The 25454-nt window shown below is 43.1% G+C and overlaps 1 protein-coding gene across 1 annotated transcript in view; it reads right to left on the reverse strand.

The window, feature by feature from the left end:
* Positions 1-488: 488 nt before the first annotated feature.
* Positions 489-25454, reverse strand: part of LOC132974613 (zinc finger SWIM domain-containing protein 6-like) — a 51474-nt gene continuing 26508 nt past the window's right edge. Inside the window, exons 2-14 of the mRNA XM_061038786.1 lie at positions 24231-24587; positions 22299-22447; positions 20043-20193; positions 18160-18339; positions 17451-17621; positions 17162-17308; positions 16538-16684; positions 15044-15304; positions 13876-14011; positions 7152-7309; positions 6859-7022; positions 5832-5913; positions 489-5196 (exon numbers count right to left, since the gene is read on the reverse strand). Of these exons, the coding sequence (XP_060894769.1) occupies positions 4331-5196; positions 5832-5913; positions 6859-7022; positions 7152-7309; positions 13876-14011; positions 15044-15304; positions 16538-16684; positions 17162-17308; positions 17451-17621; positions 18160-18339; positions 20043-20193; positions 22299-22447; positions 24231-24587 (2969 nt within the window). The 3' untranslated portion in view covers positions 489-4330. The remainder of the gene's footprint in view (positions 5197-5831; positions 5914-6858; positions 7023-7151; positions 7310-13875; positions 14012-15043; positions 15305-16537; positions 16685-17161; positions 17309-17450; positions 17622-18159; positions 18340-20042; positions 20194-22298; positions 22448-24230; positions 24588-25454) is intronic.

A 25454-nucleotide genomic window follows, 5' to 3' on the forward strand; every position in this document is an offset into this window, starting at 1 on the left:
CACATCGCGAGAAGACAGACACACGGAGGCATGCAAACAAGCGGGAGCATGCACAAAAACATGTCTCCGCAAACACACACACCTGACAAACTACATACACTGATTTAGTCGTCCTGTGGCACCTCTGTCAGTGTTGGATGCATGTAAACAGGTTATTGTGGTTGGCTGAGCCTGGCTGCCTGACAGAAGCTACAAAGACCATGGGAATATCAATTGATACATTTCATATTCCTCGTCAGCTCGCCCGAGATGACAGCGTGAAAGCTGCTGCCAGTGGGAGTGATCCCTCTCTGCCTTTTTCTGACACTGCCGTTTGATGGAGATCTGAACCGTCCCGACTGATCAGCGCTCAGCGACAAGCAGCCCAACGCTCTCAGGCCGCGTCCCATAACCATCCATGACAGACTTTCAGCTACTTAAGTGCAGCTGTATAGGAAAAATGTTTCCTGTTTTCGGCTGCAAAAAAAGGAAGAAGACATAAAAAAAAATACATTTCAAAAAACTAACTTTTATTAAAACAAAAAAACAAAAAAACAAAAAAATCAATTATTGACTCATTAACAAGATTATAAAACAGTGATTTAGTTACATAAATAAATTGATATCGGTGTATCAAATCTTAATTTCATAAGCATGTATACATGGGTCATTGTAATAAATAAAATGGGAGAGCAGAAGATTCCTACACAAACAAAACAAAATAAAAACTAAAAAAAAAAGAAAAAACAGCTAGAAAGACTCAGAGGAAATTGTTTCTGAAGAGAACAAGAGACACTGGACAACGTATTTTTTTCACCAAACACACGTGAGGAATTGCTTTGTTAAAGCATAAGTTACACAGCCATTCACTTACTAATTAAGGACACTAAAGCTGGGACCAAAGGTGGGTCGTCTCTCACCTCTTTGAACGCGTTTGGTTGTTAGACAGATCTCCTGTTTGGTTACTTTAAAGCGTTAAGACAAGGCAAGAGAAAAGGCTGCTTTTATCTTTAATGAACACGAGATCGGAAAAAAGAAAAATGCACAGAAAAAGAAAAATCAGACATATAAAGAAGGTAAAAAAAAAAAAAAAAAAAAAAGGACAAGTAATGATAGGACAGCTGAACATCGCAGATGAGACGCTGTAAAATTCTGCTGTGAATGAAAGGGAGAACTGAGGAGACTCGTTTTTTTTAATCTCAGCTAGTTTGAACCTGTGCATAATTATCAAAGTTTTGTTGAGTTGCAAGACTAAAAAGTTAATTTAATAAGGGTTTAATTACTGCAACAACAAAAAAACAGACTTCAGCCAGAAGATGTCCTTAAATGCATGTAAGGCTGGACACATAATACATGAATATTGAATTTATTTATCTCCAGTTAGCTCCTGTATAAAGCACATTATCATTGTTTTCCCCACAGGATCCTGTGAGAATCTAGGCTAGTGCAACAGCTTACATGCATGATTAAGTACTTCAAGAAATCCTGTATTGTTTTCAAACATTGAGTCGTCTACCTCCATCCCTTTTCTTAGTCAGCAGGAATGAGCAAGGTTATTCTCCACCGTCACAATCAGACTCAACCTGCAGGATCCAGCTGCTCAAGTATGAACACAAGTCCAAAAAGCCGTCAACAAAGTCAGTCCAGTCCTTCTGATATGTTCTGTTTTTCAACAAAAGAGAAAAGAAGAGAAGACAAAAAAGAGAAGGAGCGAGAGAGAGAGAGAGAAAGAGCAAACTACAGCGGCTTCAAGTATTTCACATTACATAGAATACTCTGTATAAATTAGTTAACATATACTTTCAGATCCTCCATATTCAGACATATACTATGGCATATATACAGAGTACAATAAATGCTCGCTCATGTTTGTGTTGTGTTTTTGTCTTTTTTTTCTTCTCCTGTAGTCAGTCGTTCATTTGTTCCGCCTTTTTTTCCTGTGTAGAGAAATCCCTGAGAACGTTCTGGTTGACAATTACTGAAGGTTCAACACAATGACCTATAACAGTAGAAAGTCTAATTTCTATGATTCACATGCACAGAGGGAAATGACACTGGCCTAGTCTGAAAATACAATGGTGGCTGTAAATATGAGAGAGGACTGACATATCTCAGTGTGTTAGAGCCTGTTGTTTTTTCGGGGTGTAAGTACCAATGCCGGGGCAGTGATGTACAGCAAAGCCGAGCGCAGAAACACCTCAGCAGGAATCTGACTCAGCTTCTCCTCATAACCTTGGTCCCGCTAGTGGATCTCCTGTTTAATTAACACTGTCAGCTATCATGGATGATAAATATCATGATCACAAAAATAAAATGGGAGCAGGTTCAATACCGTATCATGAGGTAGTCGTCTCCCTCTGGGTATCAACAAAGTCTCGAAATCCAACAATAACGGTCGAACTAAGGCTGTTAAAAAAAAATCACAGCTGGACTACATTACATTAAAGTAACAATAATACTCATTATCTGTAGCCTGCACACGTGACTCTGTCTTTAACAGGTATTCATTATGGAGGTGGGGAAGATTACAACAATTAAAATAACACAAGTAGGCTTTAGTTGTGTTTAATGACGCTAATTGACCATGTTCATGCAGCCATTTTCCTCTGATGTCACGCTCAGGTTGGGATGCTAAAAGAAGGTTATAATATCGTAAGGCTGTGTTGCAGTTTGTGTATCATATACATTTGTGTATCTGCCACGTCTGGATTGTTAGCCAGAGAAATGTGACCATGTTTCAAGTTAAAACAACTCTGACTACTAGCTTAAGTTTGACAACGGTTAATATCAGCATTCAGCATCTTACATGGTAAAACACATAGCTAGGAAGTAAATGAAAGCTTCAAAAAGTTTTGGTAATGCTACATAATTTCCACCACACTATTGATAGTGTGACATGCCACAATTAGAAGCTTAAATTTATAGCTAGGTACTTATTTAGCTAGCAAGTGGTTAAAAGCTAACATTTGGACAAAAATTGTACAATTGAAAAACAATCAGGTTATACAAAAGCTAATGTTGCATTAAGTTACTTATAAGATAATGTTTTTGTTAGCTAGGAAATTGCTAAAACCTATACGTGTGTAACATAATGGCTTGAATTTCTTGGTAACATACTGTTAGCTAGGTTTTTATTGAGCTAGCAAGTTTATTTTAAAAGCCGGCATTACCTGTTGTCCAAACGTAGAAATTGTAGAATTGATAATTATCAAAGGCTAGACAAGCTTTTATCTACTTATCAGATGATGAAACTGCTAGCTAAGATTTCGCTTAAAGCTATTACATTTGGTAGTGTGACACGACAAAATAGGAACGCCTCGACTTTCTAGCAAACTTAACCTTGGCCTGGGAATCTATTATAAATTGGAAGTGGTTGAATGCTAGCATTAACTGTGTACACTACATGTGTAGTAAGGAGTAATCCAATATGTTGTTTTACCTTGAAATATTGTTCAATTTCTTTCTGGTTGTTTATTTGGTCATTGAGCTAGAAGCCGATGCTTCCAGATAAACGATGACTTACAACCTGGAAAAAAGGAGTGCAACATGTTGACGGTGTGTGAGGGCAGTTTGACATCAGAGGAAAATGGCTGCTGTGCAAACATGGTTGAATTCCTGCGACCAAGAGAAAACCAATGGCTGCTCAAGTGCTGTTGCTGCTGTTACTGCTGTGTCTAAAGAAATGCTGATGGCTGCTTTCTGTCAGTGCTTAACCAAGCTGAGCCGAGCTGAGCCAAGCTAAGCTGTGCAGTGCTGCCCAGCGCCCAAACAGCAAGGGCCTGGACAGACTGAGGTGCTCCGTGTGGTTTAAAGCCTTAGTTTCTCTTTGAGGATGCAGTGATTCTTTTTTTCTACTTCTTTGCTTTTGTTTTGTTTTTTTCATGAGCGCTATCGTAGAAGGGTTTCGGCCACTTGACAACTTTTAAAATCATTGTACACTGAAAAAGGGGGAAAAAAAAAAGATGCTTAAAAAATAATTAAAGGAACCAAAATTTTTAAAAGCCATTTCACTTTTCATTTTCCTCTCGCACACATGTAGAGAAATACACACAACATTCACAACATGACAAATTTCCTCTCTTCTGAAAAATAAAAACACTTCTGTACACATAGTAGTAATAATATTATTAATAATAATAATAGTAATAATGTTTATAACAATAACAACAGCAAGAACAATAATACCGCGTGTGGCTCTGTTGATTTTTTTGTCATCTTTTCCTTTCTCTTTTTGCTTCATTCTACAAGTCACATCCCTCTTTTTACTTGTCTATTGTATTTGTCCAAAAGAAGTTCAAAAGGCAGACTCAAGTTAATAGAAAAGTACTAGAGTGGGAGGGGAGCCCCGCCCTCAGCCGAACCTCTCCCTCACCAGCATCATTAGTTTCTTTTTGCCCTTGTAGATCTGTTTCAGGTTGTCTATGAACTGTGTGAACTGAATGTGTCCGTCGTGAGCCATCATGAAAGTCTCCCGGGCTTTACCCAGGAACTCGATGAACTCGCTGTAGTGGCGCGGGCTGATGTGTGTGAGCCGCGAGTGTGTTGTGTTGATGTAGGCCCCGATGGTTGCGTCCAGCAGCTGCCTGAGCGGCGCCTTGTCCAGGGACATCAGCTTCCCAGAGTTCCTGCGGCTGTGTAGTGCTGACACCATGCCCGGTGTGGTCAGCGTGCACCGCCGCAAAATGTCTGAAAGCACGGTGGCACACTTCACGCTTTTTACCACAAGAGGGATCACGGCGGCCAGCTCGTTTTTCCCTAGCGAGTGGCTAAGTGCACAGGCCCACAGCACATCGTTGATGGCTGGGTGTGTGTCCTGGTTGTAACTAAGGTTCAGGTGAGCCATTGCTAATGTTGCTAGCTTGTACGCCCTCATCGGGTAACCGCGGTGTTCCATGTAGCGGGCTATGGTGAAGAGCTGCGTGTAGCTCATCCCCGTCGCTGCTGCGTCCAGTACAATCTGGTAGGCTGTCTCGAAGGCAATGTGGTCCTTTTCACAGAGTGTGAGGGCGGAGAGGGCGCAGTTCTGGGGGTCCTTCATGGCACACTGCAGGGCGAGGGTGCGGGCGGAGGAGGCCAGGTTCTCCTGCTGGTGGCAATCCAGGTGGAGGCGGACGATAGTGCTGTTGGACATGACGGTGGTGGCCACGATACTGGTGGCCTCTGTTGGAGTGAAGAGTGTGAACCAGCTCTGCATAATGCTGTCCAGTGCATACACACCTGGGAGACACAGATTGAACAGAGTTAAGAGAAAGTTTGAGGTGAGTTCATTTGCAGAGATAATTATATATACAGTAGGTTTCAGGTGGAACATGGCTTGTTGCTGCACCTGGTCTGTACCTGCACCCATGCTTTTTGGGGGAACCTGGAAACCATTAATGCAAATTTAAGTACATTTCAAAAAGCATGTGCACTATCAGGAAATTACACACTTTGCGTTGCATTCCCATGTTCTCACAGCTACAACATTTGTTTATATGTATGGCTGCATTCCACCCACAAACATCCCTTGTCTCTTCAGAAATGACTACAACACCTTTTTCTGAATATCTGGCAATCCAGCTCGACTTGTCTGGACTCCAACAGATTCAGATTTGATGCAAAGATGTTACCATCCGAATAAGTCAGGATTGTTTATATTGTGTCTCTACTCACTTTCTTTTAAATCCCCTTTTAGTTTGTAAAGTTTGAATGCGGGTGGTTAATTTAGAGACATGTATTTGTTAGTTTGTGGATGTATTCTACATCGCTTTTTATCTACAATTTGAAAGTATAAGTATAAGAAAAGGATCAATGAATATATACCAAGAAATCTATAAATCAAGAAAAATTGTCACATAGCCCGGCTCACTTACCAACTTCAGTGGCACATGTGACTAACCAGCGCACCATCTCTCTCCTCCTCCAGTTTAATGTGGACAGAGTTATTCTCATCACCTGAGGAAGACAAAAAGTCAAGGATGAAGCAGAGAGAATGAGTTACCAAAGTAATACTAGGGCTGTCAGCATTAACTAGTTCATGCGTGATTAATTCAGGTCAGAATTAATGCGTGATTGATCGTATGCTACTTCGTCTCTTTAGGTGCAACGTGGATAAGCCTCCGCAGTGTCTCCCTGCAGTCACAGTGATGGAGAAGGACAACACCGCTGCATCTCTGAATGTCTCATTTCACTTTAAAAACTCTCAGACGTCTCAGTTGACAAGTTAAAATATCCACATTATGACATCAAACATTTCAATTTGTTACAATTCCTTTGAGCCGTTTATTTTTCCATTTCCTTTTTCCGTGGTTCAGTTAACGTCTTAACCTTCGATCTACCATAAAAACTGGGCTGAATTCAAACAGCAAGTAAAGTACGCTCAGCTTAAGACAGAGACAAAAAAGTGAATCTTATGTAACTTATATCAGCCGGGCCTGGTAAAGAAACCCGTTAAAATATACAAACTTTCTGAAAGAGTGTTCAGATACAGTTAAGTGTGTGGACTGTAAGAAACATGGATGAAGCCTCAGGGGCATCCCCCATGAGTTTCTGAGAGAGATATGAAACCCACTGGAAGTGCATTACATACATTAACATTCTGTCAATCTAGTAACAGACATATAGGCGGAGCTGCGGTGGTTCTTATGCCTCCAGGTAAAACGCTACAACACACCCGCCTGAGAGCTATTCAGACCAGGCTGTAAACGTGTTTATGTCTGCTGTCAAAATGGGCATTTTGATATTAATTGGTGTTAATGGGGCTTCTGCAGCCAGCCTCAAGTGGACAATCGAGGAACTGCAGTTTTTTGGACGTACACAAAGGCTTTATTTTTTAATACCGGAGGATGCCTCTTCAGTCGGTTGTTTTTTTTTTAATAACAACGTGGCATGTGTTCTTACCTGCAGCCCCAGCTCCAGAGAGACTTTGAGAAGTGTGATGTCAGGCAGACTGTCCATCAGAGTGGCGATCTTGAACGCATCTTGTGCCAGTTTGAAGATGTGAGACGAGGAGTGGATGTTTTTCTGGATGGACTCCAGGACCGTCTCCAGCCTCCGACTGTCACCTGCAGGGGATTTAAACACGGAGAGTGTTTCAGACTTGAACAGAGATCCCTGCCTTCGCTTGATAGTATATATCTGTATAGGTACAACATGTGATCGTAGATCGGGAGTATTTGGGAACGTGTCCGCACCTTTGGCTGCGGTGAGCATGGTGGAGGCAAGCTCACACTGCTGAGACTCTATGTGGCTCAGGGTGAACCAGCGCGGGTAGCGGTTGGGCACCACAGAAACGATGTGGTGGGGTCGAGACAGGTCACCGGACGAGGCCGTCGATTCCAACACCGGCAACCTGACGAAGACACAGGACAGAAAAAAAATGTAGCAAGAACTTTGACTCAGTGAATGCTTCTTTCTGTAAAAATATGTAGACTAATGATCTAATGCCACATGGAACAGGGTAATGTTAGGACACAGCAGAGACAGAAATAAAGGGAATGGTAAAAAAGAGAAAGGCAGAGAGACACCAAAGATCCAGGAATCAGCAACATCACAGTGAAATGACTTCATACAGACAGACAGAAGAAGTTGTCATTATGATGGTCTGAAAAGGACTTCAAAATGAAAATGACTTCGGTGATCACAGGGGGATTACAGTTCGCCTATCCCTGCAATTTACTTCCAACCTAGCATTTAATCACCTAGAAACCGAGGTATAATTAGTATTTTCTTCACTCTAATTGGTCGTAATGAAGTCGGAGCCCCGCAACACCTGCTAGTGGATGAAGGGGCTTCACCCGTTTTTTTTTCTTCTTTCTCCCTCTCTCATTATAACAACACCGACAGGGCCGAGTCTTCTCCAGCAACACCCTCCCTCACCACTGTGGCCGGCTCATCTCCTATTCTGCTTCACTTCTCTCCCACCTCACTTTCAAAGGTCTTCTTTCCTTCAGAAGACAGCACAACCTGGCCTTCTCTCAGCCAATCACAAAGCTAATTGAGTCCACGGGGAAATTAAGGAATTCACCTTCCAGCCCTGTAAGGCTGGACACACATCAAACAAATACCGACACACATGAATGAAAAGAGTCAGACACGCGCATACACACCCACACATACACACGCACACCTGCCCTTTTGAAAACACATCAAAGCATCCCAGTAAAAGCAATGTGATGCTAAATGCCAGTTTCAATTTCAGAGCAAAGTCCATGTGATACTGTTGCCACCTGAGTGCAGGCATGCACAAAAACAACCTCTTTGCTTTTTACCCGAGAGGGCACAAGCCAGATGGGTCTTCCGGAAAGAGAAGGTGTCAAAAAAAAAAAAAAAACCCAGTTGTGATGCGTGCAGGTGTGAACACGGACACTTGTGTGTAAAATGAAGAAGTTTGGAAGCCCTAGCAACCGCCGGGTTCACTCCACACGCCTCTAAAGAGCTGCTAAAAGCCTCCACCACACTGGGGCCTTCTGGAAGATTCCTGGGGTGTAGCAAAGCAAAAAAAAAAAAAAATAGAGCCCTGGGTAAAGATGGAGGCCTCATCAACATTCCTGTCTTTGTTTGGTTTTCACCAGAGACTCAGAGGCCCTCCATTGGATGGGAGCTCGAGAGGCCTGGCCCAGCTGAAAAATAACCTCCTCAAAAATGTTTAGAGGAAAATCCATACTGGGCTATTGTTCCATGGGAAACCAAAAAAAAAAAAAAAAAAAAATGACGATGAAAAAGAAAGCAAAATGGAGAGCTCTGAAGCATTCAAGTCCAGTACATTCCCCACTAAGGGTGCAATCTCATTGAGCAAACGAGAAAAAACTGTTGCAGAATGGTAAAAAAAAAACTGGCTATAAACATGATCGTCTTCTCTCTGTGAAAGCACTCGACTCGATGTCAAGTGTGCTTAAAACACCAAATTAAACTCATATTTCTTTACAGCGGCGCTCATGACTGCATATAAACGTGTGTTAAAGATAACAGAGTGGGCTTCAAGGGGCAATCAATCCCCCGTGTGTGAGGCTGTGAGAAGAGGAGGGGGGCTGCTCTGGTGTTGAAACGGAACCCGTGGTACTGTATCACCCCGTCACCTTGAGCCAGATGAGGATGAGGAGGAGGAGGAGGGCGTCTGCTAGGAGCCATAGTTGTAGTTTTAGTAGATGTAGGGGATTCATAATGGAGGAGGGAACATCAGGACATTTCTATCCACGTACTGAGAGAACAAGTGAAAAACTGAAGAGAACGATCGTGAGGAGAAGTTGATGTAAAGCAGCACAGCCAGTATTTACCTAAATCCTGAGGCCCTTAGTGGCTTCTGGTCAGCCTCACTAGGATGACTGACCTCTCTCCCTCTTTCTGCACTGTAAACACCTTTCACTTTCATAATCTATCAAGCACACATCTATTAACTCAGCGTCACGTCCGCTGGAAGACCTCCACTTCTATACACAAATTTGAGAAGGAAAAACTGAATGATGCCTGAGAGGATGTGAAACCTAACCCCAAGTTTCAGCTCACGCATGGTTACTGACCCGGGTGCTTGAAAATCGCAAGTAGGAAAAAATTACAAAAACATCCTTTAACAATAAGTCATCACGATCATTTGAGAAAATATCCACTTCTCAGTCTTCTAGGGGAAAATAGTTTAACCGTGTCTTTCTTTTAAAGAAGGTGTTGAATGTGTGTTTTGATCACAGAGGTGTAGGGGGGTTTCTTAGACCCAGACGTGCATGTAATCCTCCAACTGGATGAAGCCATGAGCATGCACACATGTATTCAGCTATATGCACAACACTCACACACTTCAACTTTCAACTCGTTGGTATCTATGGTGCAGGAGTTTGAGTCCAGAGGTCGAAACTGGGCGAGTGGGTTTGTTTGGACATTTTCCGTTTCTTGTCTTCATCCTTTTGAGAATTTGAGGTTTTGTTTTTGTAATGAATTATTTTTCAGTCTGTTGTTTAATAAACTGTTACAACATAGGCATTATGGACTTAGTTTTGATATTTGTACAGACGAGTCACAGTTACAAGCTCACATACTCTCTCAGCAGAAGTTGCTACACATATAAAACATTAGGAATAATTAATAGATCATAAAAAGGGGCCATTTACATACTTCAGATTTACAACATGTTTTCTGCTTAAAATGTTGAATGTAGGATTTTCCAGCAACTGACGTCTATTTTAACCTAAATACATGTGTATACGAGGTGAACAAGCAAAAGTAAACACCCCTCAAAATAACCATTTGCACATTGTGATTGTGATTTTAAGGTACTTCATAGTTTCAGTTTCAAGCTCGGTGTTTCTACAGCTCACGCTCGAGCTCATGATTCATACACAACTTTACGTTTCAAGAAACATTTGGAGAAAATGCTTTTTTATTTTAAAGCTACAGTTGCTTTTTAGATTTTTTATTTTATTTTTTTTTTACAACTCATATGATCAGTTTATAACAGCTGATGCATCGTTCGATGTTCAGATCCACTCAGGCTGACGTGCTGCTTACATATCAGTAACAAATAGTCTAATCATTTAATATAGCATTTAGATACTTAAGATTTGAAAATGTGTGTTTTTCTTTCAAATCTGGAAAACAGGATTTTCACATTTACATTTTAAATGCAACGTGTGTGAAGCTCTGGAATAAATTAATCTTATTTTTTGGCTTAATTCTTCAAAAACATGGGAGGTTTAGAGGTTACCAGACTGTGCAGGGCGACACAGTTTGACCTTATTTAAAGATGTTTAAGTTTGTGAGCTCCCTGTGAGTGTCATTGGAATATCATTGTCTTGGTTTATCCTCAGACTCGGTTGTGATATACAGAGCCGTATGTTTAAAGATTATGGATTATGCGGAGGATCAAAGGTTGTGGATTACAGAGAGGATCTAGCTTCATTAGCATTGGAGGACTTGCATCTCATATGGAAATCTCATATGATAACAGGCGGCTGGGATTTGTCTCTTTGGCTTCCACTGAGTTGCGATAAAGGCCGTCTCTGGAGAGGCAGAGAGCTCCTTCTTCTTCTTCTTCTTCTTCTTTTCTGTCTGCAGTCAAATTCTGGGCATCGCGTGAACTAGTCGGCAGCTCTTCTTCTTTTTGTTTTTGGCCGCTCACACCAAGCCATCGAGTGGCATATGCTGCTCTCGCACGCTTTAATTAACCTCAGGCACACACAGAACATAAACGACACACATATTCACACTTATAAGTACTCTGCCTCTACATACACAAACTCATATGGAGTGGATTAAGCAGGCGGTGCTTTAAAAAAAGAGGATGTTTTTAGAGAGACTGTGAAGGAGAAGACAAATCGACAAAGCGAGCGAGAAGTGGAAAAAGTATGCGTGTGTGTAAATGAGCAAAAAAAAAAAAAAGACTCTCCCTCTCTCTCGCCTTGTATCAATGATAGTGTTATAATAGGTCCATTAAAATAGACCCGGTTCTTTTACCTCCTCCTCTATATTTAACTGTCCGCCGTCCCGTGGGACCAGGGAGGTATATGCTATCATATTACACTACGCTACATTACACACATTCATTATGTGCTGAGTAGACACCCCTGGCTCCCAGGAGCACCCGTAAGTGGCCATATTATTCTAAATCGCCTGTTTCACGCCACAGAAGCGAGGATAGAGGAGGTGAGGGGAGGAAACAGAGGGAAAAGGAAGTAGTAAAGGGAGGAAGGGGAGTGGCTGACTCAGGGGTAGAAAAAAAAAAAAAAAAAGAAGAGGTTTGGGAGTTAAGAGGAAAGGAGGCGACGGTCAGCGGTTAAATGTAGGACCTTTAACCGCACAAACTCCACAAAGAGGAGGACAGGCATGGTTTTTTTGGGGGGGGGTTTTGTGAGGAAGTTATTTTAATTTCTGACACCTCCCGACTGCTAAAGGAAAGTGTCAATGATGTGTTTGTTGTCCTTTTGTTCCCCTCTTGGTCCCACTGTGACACGCGATGGAAAAAAAAAAACCCCACACTTTTCATTCATTCACTTATCATCCTCCAGATTCACAGCCATCGACTGAGAGAAAAATCGCTTTGTAGAAACACAACAAACATCTTCCACACACTGCCCTCTCCCTGTTGGCCCTGAGTGAGTGTGTGTGTGTGTGTGTGTGTGTGTGTGTGTGTGTCTCCTCATTACAGCCACACTAATTACACTCTCATTAATGTAATTAATATTCACTGATCCAGCTCCCACTAGTCACAACATCAAAACACAGCAGCGAAGACTGATTAACACACATACACATGTACGCATTGTCCACAGATGAATACACACAGGAGCTTAATGCAGAGAGATCACATGGAAAACGCAGCCAGGCCTCCAACTAGAGACAGGCACATAAACAGACGCACAAACACAGAGTGCTCAATATCTTTTTAACTGTTATGTATCTCTGACATATGTTAATAATAATCGTGATTCAGCTACAGTGATTTACTGTAAATATTCAGCATTCACAAGTCCGCACAGAACAGCAGCAAACTTCTAGCCATGATCATTTAAAGAAGTAAAAATGTAACATAAAGGTAGAGTTGTTTTTATAGTCAGACAATTTGAATAACTTTTAGATTTTTTTTCCCCCCAACTTTCCAAATACATTCAACAACTAAGGGAGCAATCTCTAAACTCTATGAAGGCCTGATGAAAAGAGAACGTACACACAACAGAATATGGTAAAGAAAAAAATGGGAGAACGAGGGTGATTCTTTTCATATCAAGTGAAAGCTGGAAAGTTCAGTGGAAATGCACCCACAAGTCTCGAGTGTGGGTGGAAGCGTTTCGTTGTCACATCAAAGCAGAGAGCAACATTTTGCAGGAAGAGATGCTAAATGTTGGAGACAGTGTGGATTTCAGGGAGCCAGCCCCTGGCATAATTTCAGGGAGTGCCCAGTAATAAGACCCCTCCATGTAGAGTTACATAAAGCATTTTAAAGCATTATACTTTATATTGACCTGCCCTCCAAGTTTACCAAGTTATTCTATATATATGTTTCATATATGTTTGTAAAAAAAAAAAACATTACTCCTGTAAGATCTGGTCCCTTCCTGACCTAACCATGACGAATACAGAAATGGGAAAAAGGTAGAAGCGAGGGCTGCACTGGGTGAAAATATGTTGAGGAATCAGGTGCTCTACAAGAACAGAAGTCAAAGAGCTAAGAAATAAATGACTGTCCTGATTACAAACAAAGTTCATTGTGAAGACAGGCAGGCTAAACTTAAAGTCCCACGCACTCCGAAGCAGTATAAAAATCTTTTGTCAGGACATCATTGATTAATAATGTCCTGACAAAGACTCAGTTGAGTCGAAAAGCGGAGACACATACATGTTAATAAAAGATTTTTATACTGCATCATAGTGCGTCAGACTTTCAGTTTTGACTGCCTGTCTTCACAATGAACTTTGTTTTGTAATCAGGACAGTCATTTATTTATGAACTAAACACAGAAATGGATCGATATATTCTAAATGGTACTTATGTTGTGTCTCCAGAGAGATGTTTTTGTTTCAACTTTGGACAAAGTTGGTTCAATATGTAAAGTCCCGACCAGCTGATTTTGCGCAGGTGAACAACAAAAGCTCCTGTGATGCTTTTTCCTCTTCTTGAGTCGCTCCCTGATTTGTTGTTTTTTAATGACTCCTATGAAAACACTTTATCCCCCCCCCAATTGTACTTGGTTCAATGCTCTGTTATATAAACTTCTGTCAAAAAAACAAAAGGAGAACAGGCATATTTTCCTGTTTTTAGGAGTTTTCCGTTGTAATGTTTTAACAAGTCTCCATTAGGCCCAAACTCGGACGGATTATCATAATCCGAAAACCAGGATTTCTTTCCACGAATGCAAATCAATAAAATCTGATTTACGAGGTTTTGACAAAATAACAGCACCACACATCACATCAGGTTTTCATGACGCCTACCTCATGGCTCTCAGTGCAATTTTGTACGCCAGTTCAGCGTCGTGAGGTAGGAGAGAGGTAAAGAGATAGCGGGCGAAGGTGTGCATGGGGACACTCTCTCTGTGGACGATCTCACCGAGGCCAGAGTACGGACCAGCTGCAGGAAAAATACAGAAAACGACAACACGTGAAAAAGAGGAGCTGGTTTTAGTGACGGAAGAAAAAGGAGAAATGAATAAAACTCATCAGGTGAATAAATGTTAATGGGTGGTTTTCATATTTATAGTGTATGGGATATAAATAGACAACACAGGAAAAAGGAGCTGTTTGTTTTTGTTGAATATATGGTTGTGTGTTTGTGAGTGATTTCTCTTGTCCGTCCCTCCCACCCAGGACGAGGAGAAGCCACGCTGCATAAAACAAACCGTGACGTCAGAAAACCATATGGCCATGTGTGCAGACTTGGCCTCACTCTCACTCCCCTCCCTACCCCCATCTCTTCCTGTGCTTCCTTTAGTCTCTTGTGGGTTATTTTAAACCCCAACAGGCTCCTAAGCCACAGACCACATCACACAGTGGCGCGGCTGCAGCCTCCAGGGGCCCGCAGAGGCCTCGGAGCCCGGCGCTCTATTAGCAACGGAGCCAGAGGTGGGTGGTCGCGTAACGTGTTGGGGGCCGAGGCAGGGCTGAGGGTTTGGGTGGGGACTCCTCCACCTCCTCCACCTCCTCCTCCTCCTCCTCCTCCTCCCTCTTTCTTTCCCATAACCAAACCTCATTCTGCTCCAGCCCAGGTCCTGTAAATGTACACACTGCTGTGTGTGTGTGTGTGTGTGTGTGTGTGTGTGTGTGTGTGTGTGTGTGTGTGTGTGGATTTGTGTGCTGACACAATACCCCTGGTGTAACTGTGTAAAGAGCTCATTTTGGTCTGGCCCAGGGCAGCGCAGCCTCTATTTGCACCACAAAATGAAAGGATAATAAATAGTGAGGCAGAGTCCAATGTGTTTTTTCCTGTTTTAGCAAGAATGTGTAGGGGTTTGGTGCGTGGGAGGGAGGGAGGGAGGGAGGGAGGGAGAGACACAAAAAAGGACGAGGTGTGTCTACATGTGTGGAAACTGCTGTGAGAAACGCTTTAAGAAAAGGGACAAAAAAAAAAAAAAAGGTGATAAAATATGTGTTGGCCCTCTCTTACCCTCTAGCAGATAGACGGCCTGTTTGCGGAAGATTTTGACCAGGGAGTCGTCCAGTTCCACTTCCTGCAGCTTCGCCAGTAGCTGCTCTTCGTTGCGACACACCTTCTCTTGAGCGTAAAGCCCGTCGGGCATCACCCGCTGCTGGCCCAAGCCGACCAGAGCCGTCTCCACCGCCAGCGCCACGTATGATTCGCCGTCTCCTAACAATCGTTGCACGGGCATCCGTTGGAGTTCTGCTCTGCTGACAACACTGGAGCAATCTGTGAAGAAGAGACAGGTAGCAGAGGGGGGAAACAGAGTTAGATGGAGAGAAAGGAGCTGGAACAATGGCATAAAGTAGTAGTAAGTGTCTGTGTTATTCTCTGAGGTTTTGGACACTAGATGAGTCTGTCTCCTATAGAAAACCGATGTGTCAGTCACACAGGAGAGATCTGAACCAAACGACCATCCAAAATAAAGATCAACGCCTCAGGAGCTTTCCTCTCCGCTCTCCTCTACCTCAGAGGAGAGGGCTATTTCTGTGAGCAGAGGAGGCAATGAGGGACGGAGCGATTGCTGAGCGTAGGAGAGGAGAGTCGGAAAAAAAAGCGAGAGAGGACGATGAGATAGAGACTGAGGGTGATTTTGCACGAGGGTTTTGATCATTTCCATTTTAATGTGAGAAGCAAATATTCAAGACTTAAAAACCGGCCTCATCACGCGTCCAAAAAGACTTAATAGTTCTCTTCTGTAGTAAACAAGGCAGGGATGTGAGATTCAGTCGTGTGTTATGTACAGACTGTAAAAAAAAAAAATGAAGTTCATCAAACATTTGTATTTGTGAGCACGGTTACCTCTTGTACCGAATGGCTTTGCGTAATTACGAAACACGCTTAGTTTTACAAGTCAGGCGGACTTGAAAATAAAAAAGTAAACAAAACGAAAGGGGGCGAGCGGTAGAGTCTGCGTCCACCTATCGGAGAACAACGCCGAGAACATGGCAGCTACTTCACCGACTTCTGACTTATTTTGAGTCATTTTAGTCAAGACACAGCCGGCACACTCCAGGATGTCTCGATAATGAAGGCTGTCCCCATGATGTGTACCCGTGCTCGTGCATGAACCGTACCGTGCAGAAGCACACAGTACCTCTTCCAATGCGTGCCAGGGCCAAGGATGTGTACAGTGCTTGAGCACGGATTGGAGCACTCACACTAGTCAAACGAACTGGACTTTGCCAGTGACGTGTGTTCAGGCACGGTACACTTCATGTGGTAGTCACATGTATGTATACAGTATGTTATCATACAGCCATATACTGCATATATCATACAAATCATATAGTCCAGGCATGTGGTGAAAAGAATGCATAGACGAAAACATACAGAGGAATCTTTCTGGGTTTGTGTTGGCTCACAATCTATTGTTTCAAATGCTGCTGTAGGATCAGTGTTTGTGTATACGTGTGTGTACTAGTTTGAGTCTGGATGTCAGCTTCTGTACGTCAGCAGTACCTGAGAGGTCCAAGCAGGTGTTGCCGCCCTCATCTCCCCCCCGTCCCGACTCTGTCAGGGTGCTGAACAGGGTGCCGATGGGATCCAGCGGGTGTCCCACCCAGCCCTCCATGTTGGTTATGGAGGTATGGCCTTTATGGAGCAACTCTGAGACAAGACAATAGAGATTTAAAACAAAAAAACAGCAGAGATTTAGTGAACACACAGTCTGAAGCAGACATTTCACATTTTCTAAAGTGAAATGACCCTCTTTGTCACTTTCCTGAACAAATAAATAAATAAAGATTGCATGCAGTGACAGGGACAACGTATGAAAAATAAAAGCGTTGGACTTTAGAAGAGAAGAGACCCGAAGTCGTGGTCTTATTTTTTTTAAATCTTTGCTGGTGGTATTTAATGACTCCAGCTCCCAGAAATGAATGATATCAGCTGGACGATTCTTGTAGGATTTTCTCCTCCTTTCTTCAGTCAACACTTTTATTTTCCTCTGTTTTTAAACACTTGTAAATATGTGTGTTACTGCTGGTGTTTGCATTTACAGTCAGTGATTTTATCAAGATTGGTTTGTCCACTTTTTTTGTATTCTGATTTTTTTTTTTTTTTTTTTTTTAAAAGTGGCTTCACCTTTCTTGTGTCGGCGGAAGTGCTCGAGTTGCCTTTGCTGTTGCCGCCGTAACGTGTTCACTACAGCGATGGCCAATCGGAGGGCTTCTCTTGGGTAACCGTGGGAACGTAGGGCATCCACTCTCGCACAAGCTGTTGGGACGTGTTCTGAGGGCGGAATAAAACAAAAGTTTTGACCTCTATGTTCCTCCATTGGCTGCTGTAGATTTCTCCGTCGAACCATATATGTATAAATAACTTATCTGACACATGCGCTCACACCCACATGCGCACACACACACACACTCACCGTGCCATAAGGGCCAGCCGCGTGAGTCAAAGAGGGAGCCCTCCTGGTTGTCATGGTAACAGTAGTTGGCATAGAGGTCACTGGCGATAATGTGCTGGAGGTGTCGGTCCTGCCAGTGCAGGTCACAGGCCTCGATGGCCCGAGTGAACACGGTCCGATGGGGACGCATTTCTGCAGAAGAAGAAGAAGAAAAAGAAGAAGAAGAAGGGGGGTGTGAGAGGACTTAAGACTCAACCAGCTTCCTGTTGAAGTGAAAAAAAGCACCAAAGGAGGATTGCATGCATGGACATGGGTTGCATTCTTGTATTACAGCTCTGTTAAAGTTTTGTGTGGTCTCATCCTGCTTTCTTTTAACGGCTGTTTGGATCACGACTACATCTTTTCTGTGGAAAACGTAACATAAGGCTGTTTTCAATGACGTGCAGGTAATCACTTTATTTGACGCAGACCCCTGCAGCAGATAATCTATCTGTATGCCTTTATCAATTTCTACACTTAGAAAATGTGCTAAGAAAACAAAAAGTACAGCTACAATTAAAGGAAATAGAATAAATGATGGGTTATATGAGGTAGACGGGTTCAACTAGAATCCCATGACCAGTCAGAGATTGTTTACGAGCAGCCCCTCTCGGGTTTAAAGCTCTGGGATATGTTATTATTAAGTAAATATATTATTGACACACATGCAAATAACTTGTCAAACCCTGACCTTGGTTGCCATGGGCACCCTGAGGCAGTGAGTGGGTGAGGTTGGGCAGCTCGTTGCCGTGGTTACCGTCCTCCCAGGGGCAGACGTCCACGCTGTTCCATCTGCGCAGCTGGCGCAGCCACGAGGACTTCTGCTCGGGTTTGCAGTGAGGGTTCAGTACGATGCACATCCAGAGGGCCCCTGGAAACACACACAAACATATATAAATGTAAATACACACACTCACACTCACACACACACACTCACACACTCACACACACTAAAGACAGTTTCCCAGTGTGTGACAGCGACGTAACCATGACTCATACGACAGGTGGGTGTGTCTTCTGAGGTTCAAGTACAGTGATCATGCAAGACTGAAAGCTGGAGGCGGTTTTCAAAGATGCACAGCATTCATAACATTCTTTCTTTTTAGTGCACATTTTGTATGCCTCCGCCATCTTGCACTGAAATCCAAAACTCGGAGAAAACGGAGAACTTAACTAGTCCCGAGGCAACGCCGGCTGCACACACATCATTTTGGAGTAAATTGGAACAAACAGAATATGAAAAGTGTCTACGTCTCCTGGGATGCAAGAACATTCAGGGATTTTACTCTCAGGACTGCAGGAGATGTGTGGAGTCGACGGAGTGTGTGCGTGCGCCAGATTGTGTTGTTCTTGTGCGTGTGCGGTAAGGCAAAGAGAGAGTTGGGTAGGAAGGACGAAGACAAGGACGGAGACTGAACAGGAAGAGAGGAAAACGAACACAAAAGGTGCAGAACAGAGGGGGAGCAGAAGAAAGGGAAATGGGAAATGAAATGGGAGCGCAGATGATTTGGACGAGGAGACATGGGTGAGGACAAGTGAATGAGGCACGGCTTTGTGTCTGGAGGAGAGGAGTAGCTGAGGCTCAAAGAGGAGAAAGACAAAAGACGAGGGGGGGGGGAGAGAGAGAGAGAGAGAGCGAGAGAGAGAGAGAGAGAGAGGGAGGGAGCGAGAGAGCGAGGCGCCGAGAGGCAGCATTCACCACACATCAGGGGCAGAGATAAGGACTTGGGAAGGAGGGTTTTTGAAGTGTGGACTTCAAAGAGGCCGTACACACACTTCCAAAAATACGTGAGCGCTGAAACAGATGAGATCACTGCGCTGTCCTCACAAAGTGCAGAACAAGACCAAAGAGAGAAAACGAAACATCATCATCAACAGCAACAGCGGGGAAGGCAGCAAACATCAACAGAGACATTAGAGGGGGAACAACAAAGACGGGAGACAACACGACTGCTGTCCTGGTGACGGGCGTGTTGGGTTTTTTTTTTGGTTTTTTTGCGGTTTGTGAGGATGTGTTTCGCTGTAGGTACAGTACATCTGTCAAAAGAACTACACACTGTTTCAAACCACATGACTGCACGGCTAGCAGCACTCTGTCACATCGACTAAATATATAATGCGGAGTGTTTGAACGCATCGCGGAGGTCATAATATTTGGGGTTCTGATGAGGTGCGATGTGCTGCGTTTAATGGCTTCTTATTCACAAAGACACTCTCGCTGAGCTGACAATCTTACACTTACAGTGAGAGGAAGCGACTGGGCTGTCAGTGACGAGCGTGAGTGTGAGTCTGTGGGGGAGGGGGGGGGGGGAGGGGCGGGGGGGCTGTCTTGGACACAGAGGACAAATAAACAAACAGGGAAAGAAATATGCGTGTGTGGTTGCCTTTGTGTCAGTGTCTGGGTTCGATCGCCCACTTTGCTAAATCTGTCCGTGCCTGTGCATAGAGACAAAAAGGGATGTGTGTGTGTGTGTGTGTGTGTGTGTGTGTGTGTGTGTGTGTGTGTATTGGTAGGACAGTCATTGTGTGAGTGTGTGTGTGTGTGTGTGTAGGGGGAGGATTGTTCTCTCTCACCTAGCTCGTCCCAGAGCTGTCTGTACTTGTCGGTCATGGTGGTGCCCTGCTGTCTCCACAGCGCCAGCCGAGGGTCGGCCATGAACTGTTCTGTGATAAGTGTTAACATTCTCGCTCCGTTGGAGTCACGCATCTTCAGCATCTCCCTCACCTGCAGAGGGGGAGAGAGGAGGAGGAGGAGGAGGAGGAGGAGGAGAAGGAGAGAGGGGACAACTTTTAGACACAAACCCACATGCTCATGTAATTCATACATCCAGAGGAACAGAGAGTATTGAATGCCCTCCTGAACATTTCAGAGAACATTTCAGGACAGTCCGCCCCCTGACATCTTTCTGGGTTGCCTGTTCTCACATGCAGCTCACAGTGGGATGTTTTTCCTTGTCGGATGCTCGTTGGTCCCTTACCGGTCAGTGACAGGTCACGTGATGATGTAGGTGTCACTTCTCTTATACTTTCATACGCGTCTTCTTTTTATATACTCATTGGCAATACTACAAAAATCTAATTTCTTCATAGTTCCTCTGGTGTACTGTGTCTTACTTTTTAAACATATGTTGGGCCATTTTAAGCCTTTATTGACAGGACAGGTGAGTAGTAAATGTCCAGAGTCAGGCGTGAAAACGGGACAACCGAGAGGACTTTATCCTCTGTGCATGGTGACGATCTACCGGGGCTAAACCAGCTCCTCACTGTGTCTCCTCTCCTTTCAGAAGATCGGTTAATCTGGGTTGAATTACCAACTTTTGTCCTTGCAGATATAAATAAAGTTGAGTTGAATTTCAATGAACAACCAGGTTGTGCGCAGACACAAAGTCCACAAATACCTCATACAGTACTTTCATCTTTATTTGAGCAACATGCATTCACATCCACGTGATCTACTCAACCGGTTTAAACGTCTTTCACATGTATTATATGTCTGAGGAAAAATCTGCATCTTCATTGTTCAACACATTGTAATACCAGAGATAAGTTTACCTGTTAGAAGTACAAGCTGTCCAACGAGAGCAGGCAACTCAAATAACTAGTGCTCACTTAAAATTCCTCTCAAATTGTCCTCTCTTGTTCTGAAATGAGTTTTTAAGGTTCCTCCTACACTTACAATGTCTTTCTCTTCTAATCCTTACTTTGAATTGCTTGATTGTGTTCAATGCAAACTAGTTAGATGACCTCTGAATAGTTACAGCTACATCGTCCTCTTTAAGACTGAAACATTTTCAGCATTTCTTTTTCTCATTTTTGATAAGTGAGATCCTGAAGTTCTGCAGCTTTTATTGTACTTCTAAAAAAACAATGAAATTGAAATGTAAGTAAAAGTCACAAAGTGGGTGTGGAAACTTTTTCTTTTATAACTGAACTACTCAGGGATGTAACCATTTCTCTTTTATTCTTCAGATTTAACTAGCTGCTGAGGTTTATCTGTATTTTCAGCGGCTCGTTTATTGCAAACGACGGTGGTCAGCATCTTTCCGCAGCAGCAAACACAACCACTGTCAGGTGCATGTGGGTGAAAACTCAAGGCTGAAACTGACCGACCTTTATGACATATTTTTATGTAGTTTTAGGTGCCAAGCAGAGAAAAAAAAAAGAGTGTCACCGAAAACAAGTATGCGGTGCATGGATGTGTGCCCACAACAGCAAAAAAGTGAGGAAAAGTACAAATACAGACACACACACACACGTATACAGTACATGTCTGTTTTGTCAGCGTGTGTGTGTGTGTGTGTGTGTGTGTGTGTGTGTGTGTGCTGAAAACTGTATAAGAGGCATCAAGGAGCTCGAAGCAGAGAGACATTGTAAAAGCCGGCCAGGGTGGACGATAATGGCCTCGGCTTGCAGTCTTTACATATCACACAACAACACATTAATACAGGCCTAGCTCTGCAACAGAGACAACCACACATCCCTTATGTAATCGTTTAATCGCAGGCTCAGAGTGGTATACAGTGCAGGCCTCTCCTCTTTCTACACCTCCTTCTCGGCCTTTCTCTGCAATTAGCTGCAGCTAAAAGGCAGCATGCCTTTTAATGTATGTGCCAATAAGTTGTTTTGTCTGGGATGACTCTGAGCCCCTCTTCCATACGGGAATATAAGAGATTACAAGTGCACTAAAGAGAGAGACGGGAGAAAATATTTATGATGCAGAGACAAGTGCACCTGGAGCGAACTTTGAGCATGTGCGTGTGTCAAGTGAGTGTTGGTATGTGTGTTGTTATGTTCTGAATGTGGGATGAATGAATGCTGCGGGTTGCTAACCTTGCTGAAGAGCAGGTTGAGTTGCTTTCCCGAGCCGTGGTATCCTCCCTGCGACAGGAAGAGCTTGACTTGCTCCTGAACCTGCTCCTCGTCCAGATGCCAGCAATTCTCGTCGTCCACGCTGGCTCCTGCCGTGGGGTCCGGGGCCCCTGCAAAAACACGAGCCGACACCATTATTTTAGATGTTTCAAGTCACTTTTCAAAGAGAAAATGCCAAACATTCTCTGATGACAGCTTCTTGATTATGAAGATTTTCTTCATTTTTTTCTTGTACCTGATAGTGAACTGAATGTCTTTGGGTTTCAGTCTCAGTTTAGTTACTTAGTAAACATTTGTTCCTATTTTTAACCCTTCATATGTATATTTGAGGAAAAAGTCCTGTTAAAGAGAGAGTGACAATGACTTGTGCTTTAATCCTGATTTTCTGAAACTATGTTAGCACAGTTACTTTGTCAACTAGCATGCTAAATTGACAAATCAAATCAGTGTTTTTCACTATTGATGGGCAATTTAAAGCATACTACCTCAATGTATCCGGGACTTTATAAGAAAAGAAGCTGCAATTTGAATTTCACATCATCAACATTGGTATGAAACACTCATGTTTTCTACCCTTTTCCATGAACTTTTGAATATTCTCCGTTCTTTCTACATTAGAGGGTCTTAATTAAAAGGGCTCCACTTCAGTAAACTTGAAAAAAAATCCATCATTTATCTATCCTTAAAAGTAAAATTGTAACCTTTCACCTCTTTTTCAGCTGACTCATCACAATCAGAGTTGGATTTATCGAGGATTCTGCGCCATCTTGGTGGTTTCATTGTTCCCACAATGCAGCAACAGGAAAGTACGCTGAGCCTGTTTCTCAATTACTCAAAACTACAGCTAAGAATTTGAAGGTTGTAAGAAATTAGAAAAAATGTTTGAACAGATGATGTAATTCTGATTGTGTAAAAGTCAAAATTCATCTAGTAAACCTGGAAAGTCCCAGAATGAGTTGTTTTAATTTCACAGAAGCGCTGATGAAGGGTCGGACGAATGAATCCACGGTGCAAAAAGAAACTGTTCATAACAGCACAATCATTATGATGATTTCATTGTTACTAATTGACTCCTGCTCTGAATATCTTCAAGCGTCATCTCTCCCATGTCTTGTCTCTTCTTCCTCAAAGCATGTTGTCTGTATTAAGTCTTTCCCTTCTTTCTCACTTCTTCAGAGTTAAAACCACTCAGACTTTACTACATCAACGTTATCATCGCTCACTAACTGAACTAGGAGCTCCGATGGCCTAGCTGTTATGTCGCCCGCCCCATGTGCAGAGGCTGTAGTACTCGGCACGGCGGCTGTGGGTTCCAATCCCGCAGCCTTTTGCTGCGTGTCATCCCCCCCACTCTGTCCTCCCAACATTTCCTGTTGTGTAAAAACTTCACACGAAACAGCAGCAAATAATTTTTAGAACAAAGATTGAAAAAGAAATAATGAAAGCAAGTAAATAAAACCTCAGTTCTATTATATCGTTGTCCCACATGTTTGCTTTTTCATGCTGTTCCCTGTTTTCTCTTTTGTCCGTGTTGTTTGCCCTCCAGTGTCAGTCTCTCTATAAAAAGGTAAGCAGCAGCGCGTACAGTATTGATAACAAGAAATACACACCTCTCTTTATCTCTCTGCTCCCCTCTCTCTCTCTCTCTCTCGCTCTCTCTCTCAGAGGTAAATAACAGGTCTATAGTGTTGATTATAGGCACACAGTCTCTCCTTTACTGCCTGGATCTCACTAATGAGTAACATTGATCCTGTCACACTTCACCTTCACCAGCCAGTCAATACACATGTGGAGGCAGAAACACACACACACACACACCTGCATGGTCATGTGGTAATAAACAATAAACGACTACGACCACACACACACACAATCACACGCTCTTTTCCTCACCGTGGACCTGGTTGATCTCAGAGTTCTGGGACAGAATCTCGTCAGCCAGTTTCTGCGCGGTAGGCAACACTTCGGTGTGGTGGACTGAGATCAGGTACTGGACGAACTTCTGCAGCTGGTCTCTGCTCATCTGGAACAGCGTTTCCGAGATGGGCAGGTGCAGTTTGACCTGCTCGGGCTTCCGTACTCTGTAAAGCGACAGCGCCACTACATGGGCGCAGTAGAAGATGTCTTTGTTGCCGCAGGTGCACGTCACCGCCGTGATTTTGCAGCGGTCGAAGCTGACGCTGACGCTGCAGACGAGTTCAGGGGACGAGGGGGTGGCGGGGTCCGTCACTGTGCCGCTGAGGTGGAAACCTGAAACAGAGGGAAGGAAGAACAGAGGTTACTTTTAAATGTAGGCAGAGGTTTCCTTTCTGGAGCCATCTCTGCCTTCAGGATTTACACGAGAAGAAAGGGTTAACTGAAAAGAAATCACAAAAGTAAGAAAATGAATCACATCAGTTAGCATGATAAAACCTAACCTGTGGTTCAATCTCCTCAAATTTGAACATTACCATGATAGCTAATAGAATATCTTTAGAGATTAATAGATTCATCGATGCTCACAAAAGGTAAGCAGCAAACATTTTTACGACCCAACCTGCACTTGTTCCAGCCTGAAATACTGCTTTTTATTCATCACATGATGGTTAAGTGAACGTCTTTTGAATTTGGACAGTTTTTGTGAAAGTACCGTCTGGAAATGTGAAATTCTACAGGGTGCCTTCACTATCTTTAAAACATTTTTTGTAGTAAAACAATGAATTATATATCATAAAAACAATCCTCAGACCAATTATTTGTGAAACAATACGTTTTAGCACTCCCTATGAAACTTAAACTTTGTGTTTTACTCATTTAGAAATAACTGACCGGGTAAGTTTCAGCCCAAGCATCAAAAAGTGACTTCTGTCTGAACCGAAAATGATTAGGAAGCAGATTTCACAAATGGAGGTTTTATTCTCTCAGATTCAAGATCACATCAGCCATCTTTTTGTCTCCTTACAGAGTTACAAACCTCAAGTTTTGCCCAAACATCCATAAAATGAGAATGAAATGAGTTCATCAATTCACTGTTGGTGCCCGTTAGTAAATGACATTATTAAGTAAAGGAATGAACCGTCCGTTATGTGAAACAGACTCGGTTGGCCGCAGTCGCCTGCCGGCGGCCGTGTGTTCTGC

Source organism: Labrus mixtus, chromosome 5 (assembly GCF_963584025.1).
Source record: "Labrus mixtus chromosome 5, fLabMix1.1, whole genome shotgun sequence".
NCBI lineage: Eukaryota > Metazoa > Chordata > Actinopteri > Labriformes > Labridae > Labrus > Labrus mixtus.